At 33.3% G+C, this 9,154-nt stretch overlaps 3 protein-coding genes across 4 annotated transcripts; 2 read left to right on the top strand and 1 right to left on the bottom strand.

Annotated features, from left to right (window-relative positions):
* Positions 1–24: 24 nt before the first annotated feature.
* Positions 25–1,887, bottom strand: LOC145759652 (uncharacterized). The gene has a single exon (XM_082573500.1). It carries the CDS (start codon positions 1,771–1,773, stop codon positions 1,153–1,155), a length of 621 nt encoding a protein of 206 aa, XP_082429626.1. The 5' UTR covers positions 1,774–1,887; the 3' UTR covers positions 25–1,152.
* A 375-nt stretch (positions 1,888–2,262) lies between these two features.
* Positions 2,263–4,483, top strand: LOC145759249 (uncharacterized). Of its 2 annotated transcripts, none has more exons than XM_082573026.1 (4): positions 2,263–2,570; positions 2,683–2,877; positions 3,546–3,650; positions 3,749–4,483. In XM_082573026.1, the coding sequence occupies exons 1-4, from the start codon at positions 2,356–2,358 to the stop codon at positions 4,149–4,151; spliced, it is 918 nt and encodes a 305-aa protein (XP_082429152.1). In that variant the 5' UTR covers positions 2,263–2,355; the 3' UTR covers positions 4,152–4,483. The 2 variants fall into 2 exon arrangements, with proteins under 2 accessions (XP_082429152.1, XP_082429151.1); XM_082573025.1 differs by having other exon boundaries at positions 3,746–4,483.
* A 234-nt stretch (positions 4,484–4,717) lies between these two features.
* Positions 4,718–7,564, top strand: LOC145759836 (1-acyl-sn-glycerol-3-phosphate acyltransferase epsilon-like). The gene is made up of 7 exons (XM_082573687.1): positions 4,718–4,917; positions 4,995–5,104; positions 5,323–5,434; positions 5,628–5,789; positions 5,914–6,034; positions 6,131–6,245; positions 6,826–7,564. The coding sequence occupies exons 1-7, from the start codon at positions 4,805–4,807 to the stop codon at positions 7,206–7,208; spliced, it is 1,116 nt and encodes a 371-aa protein (XP_082429813.1). The 5' UTR covers positions 4,718–4,804; the 3' UTR covers positions 7,209–7,564.
* The last annotated feature ends 1,590 nt before the right edge of the window (positions 7,565–9,154 follow it).

The raw sequence follows: 9,154 nt of genomic DNA, 5'->3' as shown, positions 1-9,154 counted from the left end.
CGGTATATTTTTATTTAATTGAAGTAAAAGTTTTCCTATAACAACACTATATATATAAAAATATTACAGTCGGCTTAATTTTATCTAAATTAATTTTTTTAGAAAACAAAACTGTAGCACTACTATAAAATTTTTCTGATAAAATGTAATATAGAAACTATCGTTTTAAGACACTACTTAAACAGTGGGAATAGTAACATCATGGAAAAAAATATTATAAGTTTAATTAATCATAACAAAGTGTGTAAAAAATATTACAACAACTTGCATACAAAACTTATTTTTGTATTTAAAAATAACATTTGTTATCCTGATTCAGTTTTAAGTTGACTTTGACAGTTTAGGATATTATTAAATAAAACTGCCAAATAAAAACTATAGTAGGCTATAGCCAAGTGTTCTAACAACAAAATACTGTCACAAAATTTTTCTTTTGGCCTGAAGAAGGCGATTTAAAAAAAATATAAGCAAAATCGTTAAAAATTTGGGGTTTTTAATAACTTAATAAGGGCATCAAGCTCTATAATGCCTTTCGGTTTAAGACATTTCACTTTCTTGCACGAATCTAAAAGTTCTAATAGTTCCAATATAGTTTTTTTACTATCGTCATTCCAGAACTGTATTAGCCTACGGAGATGTTCTGGCCTCACCATAGTGTCAGTGTTTAAAACTTTGTAATTTAACTTCCTGGACAAAGCAACCACGATAGACTTCGTGGCCTTCTCGCAAATCTTATCCATTCTCAACTGCCCTGTTGGTAAATCACATAAAATAACTCCCATGTTTAGGGGTACTGGATCCCCAGTATCGGCATCCCTTCCTTGCGATCTTCGCGAACTTCCCAAATCACCCCCAGGGTGTGCGATTTCTATTCTTTCACTGTTCGGAGGCTGTGATGATCCTGTGCCCGAACTTTCGGGATTTGCTATTCGTGGAGGAGGTGTAGTTGAACTTTTATCGGGCATATTTTTTTTTAACTTTTTACAGTGCCCAGTTTTTACACAGTTGTACCTATACAAGAAAAAAAACAAAATTAGAACTTTAAAGTGGACAATCATATTTACAAATACAATTAACATACAGTACAGAATGTATAAAAATACTCAAATTAAAAGCAATACAAGCACTATAACAAAAATTGAATAAAATGATTTAGAAAGGTGATCTTAGAATTCTTTCTGCTATATAGTTAAATTGTTCTCCACATAATCTCAAGAGTTGAGCGGTTTCGTTTACACTTCTAGTCTGAGATTCAGTCCTGTATATCCAGATAAGGAGAATCCGAAAACAGACATGGGACCTTACGATATTTTGAGCGACAATAGCTCTTTCATCTGTTGTAAAATTTAAAATGTCCATTAACTTTGTAACAAGTGGCTTGGTGGCGTAACTACTGATTATATTCATCTGTAAGTCGCTTAAAGGACGGTTGGGGTCGTAAAAATCATCCCCGTCATTTTGTTCCATAAACGCCGTGGCTCCGTTGTAACGGTGGCTCCTATTACCATCATGTACTCGTTGCGAACAAATAGTAGCAGTTGATGACATGTCCCCTTCTGGGCGCATCTGCATGTCGAAGTTAAAACTCTCGGTTTCTGTTACCTCACCGTCGGGGCGGTACATCGGGTTTGGGTAAAACATGTTGGGGTGAAGGTTTATACTTTGTTGTGGGGCATCGTTTGCGGGGTTATTAGCGTCGCTTCTGTTGACATTGTCGACCGTGATCGTTGTTGTAGCTGACGATGTACTTGACATATCGCCTGTGGGGTTCATTTTATTTAATTTGCTTGGGGTTCAAACTTACCCCAAAAACTTTAAACAAAAATTTAAAAAAAAAATTTACTGTTAACTAAAAAATAAACTGAAAATATTACGGAACGTGTTAAAACCAAGCTTCTAAACTATCTAGTAACTTAAATTTTATTACAATTCTTCCTTTTTTGTTTGAGATTAGGTGGGTTTGGGCAATTGGCAAAGACCTAAAAAGTTACCAAGGGGATATTTTGGGGAATACCCCATTTATGTGACTACCCGAGGACAACCTTTAATTTCTTTTGCTATTTTAATTTATTCAAAGCCTTATTGTAGTTAAAATAAATTTATAAAATAAAGAAACTATTGATCTAATGCACGGTTTAAAGAAATTGTTTCACAACCAGGAATCAATTCGACAAGTTCAATTGCCGCCATTAAACATCCGGGCATTTAAAAGTATTATAGTGACTGCTTTTAAGAGTTTTAAAGTAAATGAGACATTTTGTTTTTGCAATTAGCAGCAATATTTTAATGCAGATTTAACGCGTTTTTGGTTTAACAGGGTTTTAAATTACTAAATTATCTCTTAAATCCATCTTGATGATGTCGAATAGAATAATGAGGGAAGGTTCGGATCGCAAAGTTTACGTCGGTAACCTTGGTTCGAATGCGTCAAGGACAGAATTGGAAGACGAGTTCGGGTATTACGGAAGGTTAGACAGCGTTTGGATTGCCAGAAATCCACCCGGATTTGCTTACGTTCTTTTTGAGGACGCGAGAGACGCGAAAGATGCTGTACGTGGATTGGACGGAAAGTAAGCAAAATAAAAAACAGTTTAAAATTTTATTTATTAAAACTTAATTTATTTTTTAGAATCCTCTAATAAAATTTTACAGTAAAAATTTATTACCGAAAATGTTTTTCAGGACAATTTGTGATCGTCGGGTTCGAGTTGATATTTCCAACTCTCGAGGAAATTCAGGAGGTGGAAGAAGAGATCGAGGTCCTCCGAGATTTGAGAGTCGAGAGTTTCGTGGTAGACGGTCTATGAGAAATGATATGAGGTGTTATAACTGCAGCGAAATCGGACATTTTGCTAGAGACTGTCCTCGTGCAAGAGGGTAATTAATCTACAGTTCTTGAGTTTTTTAAAATCTTGTGAAATTTTGGTTTTTAATGTTTTTTTGTTTATTTCTTTTAAATTTGATAAATTTTTTTATTCTTCTTTCTTCTGTACCAACCTTTTTATATTAACAATGTTTATATATATACACATGTGCATTTATTTTGCTATAACCAAACCCTTAACCACCTTCCAGGCCCGGTAAATGTGCTCTAATGTACGGTGAGTTGATCAGTTGACGGGCATATGGGTTAAGATTGCGTGTACGGTTGTTGGTTGTTAGAGTTATGATGCTCATAGAGCAGCGATCAGTTGATCAAAGACCTTAAGGACCGTAAAATCATGAACGATAGTGATCGAATTCTATTTGAATGATCATGGGCTACATTTACAGCTCTTTTGCGATCGTTTTAATTTAGTCTCCGAACTTCACAGTAAGCACTGTCGTTAATTAATAGTGTTTTGAGCTCAGTAAGCTCCCACTTTTATATGTTCACAATAAATATAAACTTGAAGAAAAGACACAACAACATCGGATTCAGTCTCTGCAACAAAAGAGGAGCAATATATTATACATACAGTCTAAATTCAGTAAAATTGGTATTAAAACTATTGTACTAAACAACAAGATAATTTTATAAATCTAACAAATATGAATTGTTATAGGAGCAGAGGATACGGAAGAAGAAGTCGCTCAAGGTCAAGATCATATTCAAGATCCTCTTCCAGGTCAAGAAGTCCCAGAAAACGAAGGTCCTACTCCAAAAGCAGGTTAGTCTTTTGAAGTTTTTGACTATATTCAGTGGCTACACTTTAAGGGCAACAAAAGTTAAAAAAAACCTGCATTTAAATTTTTTTTTCTAAAGAAGCAGGAGTCCAGATCGCAAGAGCAAGAGAAGACGATCTGACCGTAGTCATTCAAGATCCAGAAGCAAGGATCGTTGTAAGTCCAGAAGTAGACATCGCTCTAGGTCCAGAAGCAAGAATCCCTCTAAATCAAAAAGCCGAGAAAGGTCAAAATCGAGAAGTAAGGAGCGCTCCAAGTCCAGGAGTAAAGAAAGGTCCAGATCAAGGAGCAACGAAGATCAAACAAGAAGATCTCGTTCGCGCTCTGTGCATGATGAGGAAAATAATAAAGAAAGATCCAGAAGTCCAGAAATGACAAATGGTGATCACTCGGAGAATATGGAGCAGCAAGAAACTGCTGAAAACGATTGCTCACGGGAAGAGAAAAATAGTCCGCAACAAAGTCCGGAAAGAGAGGAGGAATGAAGAATTTGGTTTCTAATTCAAACTTTTTTAAAACACAAACTGACATTTATTCGTTGTCTCTTGTATTGCCATAAAAAACATAAATATCCAAACTTAAAATGACTTTAACATTCCCGCTTTTATTTTATTTACAGAAGTGATTGGCGATTAAGTAGCTTTAAAGTATCAAGAACTGACTTATTTCTTGCTTGAACAACTGTATGCAAGTTTAAGTGTCGTAAAATTTGAAATAAATTAAGTTTTCTGTTTTCAATAACAGATTTGTGATTTTAAATGTGATAATAGAAGTTTTCATACAATTTTCCTGTAAATATAACTTGCTGGGGTTAGACCTATAACACCTATCTATGTTTGTGTACAAGTTATTACACTTTTATACTGATCTAGTAGAAAAGAAATTCATTTGCGTAGCCCAAATATTAAAAAAAATTTTAGTAATGTGAGAGAATTTAACATGATTTAGAAAAAAACAAAATACGAGAGACCCGTAACAGAAAAAAGGGTAAACTTGGGCGACCGTCGTGCTTCCATGCATTTACATTCAGTTTCAATTTAAAGGTCGTAGGTGTCATTAAGCGTGCTTATAACGTGGAGTTAAATAAAGATAGAAAATTTTCGCAGACACCGAGTATAGCATTACAAATACTTCAAAAATGATTAGATTTGTGATTTCTTTTTTAAAAAAATCATTGAGGGTCGTTCGTGGCGCAGTTGGGTCTTTAATTATTTACGCAAGTGCTGTTACTTACGTTATAATTCATACAGGGTAAGTAATGTTTTATCGTTTTTAAGTTACCACTATGTTTTAGGACTTATGTTAATTTGTCTGGTTAAATTTTATAGGTGGCGGGTGATTTCTATTTTTCTGCCTAGAAGATGCTTTTACCAAGTGGAGGATATGTTGTGGGGATCTTACCAGAAAATGGTTTTGTTTTTCTTTGAACATTCAACAGGTTACGATTGTTTTATTGCTAATAATTATTTGTCAAAAACCATTGTCAGTGGTGTAGATAAAGAGTTGGCCATTACTACATAAGGTCCTGGGTTTGATTCCTACTGTAGCTAAGTCAGTATTCATATAGGCCTACTCACAAAAAAATTTGGATAACAAAAAGTTATTCTAGGACTGTTCTTATATTAAAATAATTTAGAAAAATGTTTTTTTCTTTAGGTGTAAAACTGTATATTAGTGGAGACATACCAAACAAAAAAGAAAATGTAATTGCAATCTGTAATCACCAATGTACGATGGATTGGATTTCAATGAACATGGTAGCAGTAAGGTAATTACTACAAATTTATTTTTAACTTGTCTCTTTTTAAATCCTAAAGGGTTTATCTACATTACTTATAGTATATATGTTGTTTACATTCATATATATACTACGCTGTGGTTTATTAAACATGTGTTCATACATTTTCCTGTTACTTATATTGCTCTTGTAATTCTAAATCATTTTAAACATTGATTTTTAGGCAAGGGATGGTTGGAAATATGAGATATGTGTTCAAGAATGCAATAAAGTATCTTCCCTTATATGGTTATGCTTTTGGCGTCCATGGTGGTATTTTTGTTAAAAGAGATGGTGGTTACAATGAAAAACATATGAAAGAAATCTTATCAAACCTATCTAAATTGTAAGTGTTGTATGTCTATAAGTTATTGTTTTATTGTCAATACCTCAATGATTACCCACTATCACCCCACTGTTACCCACTTTTTCTCCAAAAAAAGTTAAGAAAAAAATTTTTTTTTTTTTAGAGGTGCAGATTTGTATTTTATTATTTTTCCTGAGGGAACTAGATTTAATGTGAAGCGGAAATCTGTGATTGAAAAAAGTGCAAGTTTTGCACAGAAAAATAATTTGGAACCTTTAGAATGGGTAACATTTTAATACTATCTCTCTTAAATTGTTATAAAAAAATATATACAAGCATGCTTAATAAATATGCTTTTTATTTTTAAGTTAATTTTTTAGGTACTAACCCCAAGAGTAAAAGGATTCTATCATTCCGTTCAATCTCTCAAACATTATGCAACTTCCATAAACGACATCACAATTATATATGACTACAAAAGCAGAGATCGATCAGGTAAAAAAATTAATTTTTAATTTAATTTTATACTAAATGGCATAGTACATTAGGGAATGCAAAAAGAGGTTAATTGATTTTTCTGGTGTGTTTTAATTTTGTTTATAGAATAACCAAAATAAATCAATATTTTTGTAATAAATTATTGATGGTATGCAGTAGTGTACTTTACATTTTGTACCAGATGTTATGCCTTTTTTAAATGGCAGCATGGTGTAGTAGCAAAAACACTTGTACACCACACTTACTTGTACACCACACTACACCAAATGTGGTCGTGGTTTTAATCCACACTGCTCTCATGCTGTAACGCCCTTGGGTAATGCAATATAAATGATATGAGCCTCTGCTGAGCCAGCACCTAATCAGCATCATAATTATTGGGCGAATATATATTATATAATATACTAAACTGACAAAAAAACTTAAACTGACAAAGGGTTGGGGTAACTGATGTTACTCTATGTTTAGGTTGTGCATGCAACCTTCCCACATCAAGAATAAAAAAAAAATAAAAAAAAATTAAAGTTTTGAAGATTTTATATATATTTCTAAATTTTTAAATACTTTGATTTTTTAGTTCGATGTAGAACTGAAGCTCCTGATATGTGGCAGTTTCTAACCAGCGAAAACCCACAAATATTTATCCACTTTGAGCAGATTCCTATCTCTGAAGTTGCAAACCTTAACGAGACAGAAACCTTTCGCTGGCTACATAAAAGATTTCAGTACAAAGATCAAATTATTTCAAAACATTTTGGTTTGAAGCAGGTTGGTGCCAAACAAAATGTTGGTGATTTTAAGTATTCTCCTCTTTCTATAACACAAACTATGCCCTCTTTTTTGTTCTATTCGTCATCGACTTTGTGTCTTTTCTTGCACCCAACTGGAAGGACAATTTATACCTCTACTCTGTTAGGTGGAAGTCTAATAGGGATGGCATATGCAAAACTCTTTCTTTAGCATAATAACTAACGCAGCATACAAATCCTTTCCATTCAACTAGAAAAAAGAACACAAATGGCGCGAGTCCTTTGGTTAAGCCTTTGGCATCACCACTTAAGGTCATGGCTACGATTCCCACTGCTTCCATTTCTTAGAATTTGTGAACAAGGAAATTAAATAAATGCAAATATTATTTAAAACCGGCATAGTCAACTTGGGACTGGGTTCGAGATAACATATGTTAGTTACTCTTGTTTAGAAATGAAACAGCCATATGTCAGTACATGTGAATACTTGCCTGACCATTTAGAGCGTTATATACACATTTAATATTTATAGTAAACCAATATGCAGCGTAAACATTGGTACATCAATTTATTTTATACAACTTTTTATCGTGTTTCGTCGTTTGAGTGTATTTATTTAAATATCAATTGCATTAAATAATAGTACAAACAATTTTAAATAATATAATTTATTAAATAAATTGCACAGCCAAAAAAATTAACATAGTTTAAATAATATAGTTTATAGGTTATAAGGTAATGTATATTTACAATAATAGGTAAAATAGAAAGGTAAGTATATTAAGGCCTAGGCTTTATACTGCTTGAATATTATCAATGTTGTTGCATTGGACCGAGGTGACGTTTTTGATTTTTACATTTCTTTTCGAAACGCAAGAACATTTGCTCGTTACAATCACGTTTCTACTTTCTTCTTCCATCGTCAAAAAAGTCAGGATTTGCTTGTTGGTTTCTACTCGGTAGAGGTCGCTGTCGAGCAGCATATGGGTAAGAGGGTTGTGGCATTTAACGTCGCATCTATGATTAAAAAAATACATTTTTTTGTATATAGATTTATTCTTCATGTGGAAAGGTCCAATGCGCGACCTAAACACAGAGTAACATCAGTTACTCTGACCCAGTCTCGAGTTGCCTTTAGCAGTTTGGGATATTATCTAAACTTTAATTGCCCGGTAATTATGCTGCTGATTAAGTGCTGGCTTCCTACCGTTTATAGCGCCTTACTCAAGGGCGATACAGAATGAGAGCGGTAGGGATTAAACCCACGACCTCATAATGGTGTAGCAAGTATTTTTACATGATGATAATCGTTACATTAAATTTAAAAAACGGGTAATACAATATATTTTTTGTATCTTTCAAAAAGCACCCTTACTGTGTAAAAGTGGTTTGGGCACTGCGCTACTTCACATAAGAAAATGGTATGATCCCAACCACTTTTAAATTAAACAAAATTGTAAAATAAGCTTTTACCTTATGTTAACGAAGGTTATTGGCCCTTGGACGTTTTGGCATTCAAAATAATATTCTCTCCGTCTTACAAAGTGATCATCCACGTTTACAGCTCTGGTCACTGAACACGGAAGGTTGCGCAAAAACCTGAAAAATTAAATAAATAAAAATGGTTTCATAAATTTTTTTTTCTATTCTGTATTAAAAAATGTTTATAGCATTTTGATTTACCTTTTATCACTCTTCTTCATTCCGACGGTAGCCTCGCCCCAATGTACATTCCCGTTTGTACCATTTATAAACCATATACCCATCAAGACACAAAGTAACTATAACACAAAAAAGTTAAACTATGTGTATTTGATAAAAAATTAATTATATAGTGAGGCGACGTGTTTTCATGGTAAGAACACTTGGCTTAACCATATGAGGTCCTGAGTACATTTTGATCTCAACTACTTCTAGCTGTTTTGCCCTTGGTTAAAACTCTATAAGGAGTACACACTTATTTAGCTAGTCAGTCAAAATTTTATCGGTAAGTTAGGTTTTGGCTTAAAGTCAATATTATTCCAAACTACTAAAATACAACAGATACCTTGTGTAATAACAAAAGGTGATCGACATTTAAACCGTAAAGTCGACCCTCCTTCGTCAAAGATAAACAAATACAAAAAAATTCTATGCTTACCAGTTGATAGATTTTAA

This window comes from Corella eumyota, chromosome 7 (assembly GCF_963082875.1).
Source record: "Corella eumyota chromosome 7, kaCorEumy4.1, whole genome shotgun sequence".
NCBI classification, from domain to species: Eukaryota; Metazoa; Chordata; class Ascidiacea; order Phlebobranchia; family Corellidae; genus Corella; species Corella eumyota.
Note: the sequence above shows the minus strand (reverse complement) of the source record. Positions and strands in the feature narration are given on the sequence as shown.

Bases quoted from the DNA above. Each gene is read 5' to 3' on its own strand.
- LOC145759249 (XM_082573025.1), top strand. From the start codon at position 2,356: ATGATGTCGAATAGAATAATGAGGGAAGGTTCGGATCGCAAAGTTTAC. The intron at 2,571-2,682 runs GTAAGCAAAATA...AATGTTTTTCAG, and splicing joins GTACGTGGATTGGACGGAAA to GACAATTTGTGATCGTCGGG. The intron at 2,878-3,545 runs GTAATTAATCTA...GAATTGTTATAG, and splicing joins GACTGTCCTCGTGCAAGAGG to GAGCAGAGGATACGGAAGAA.
- LOC145759652 (XM_082573500.1), bottom strand. From the start codon at position 1,773: ATGAACCCCACAGGCGATATGTCAAGTACATCGTCAGCTACAACAACG.
- LOC145759836 (XM_082573687.1), top strand. From the start codon at position 4,805: ATGATTAGATTTGTGATTTCTTTTTTAAAAAAATCATTGAGGGTCGTT. The intron at 5,790-5,913 runs GTAAGTGTTGTA...TTTTTTTTTTAG, and splicing joins TTATCAAACCTATCTAAATT to AGGTGCAGATTTGTATTTTA. The intron at 6,035-6,130 runs GTAACATTTTAA...TTAATTTTTTAG, and splicing joins ATTTGGAACCTTTAGAATGG to GTACTAACCCCAAGAGTAAA.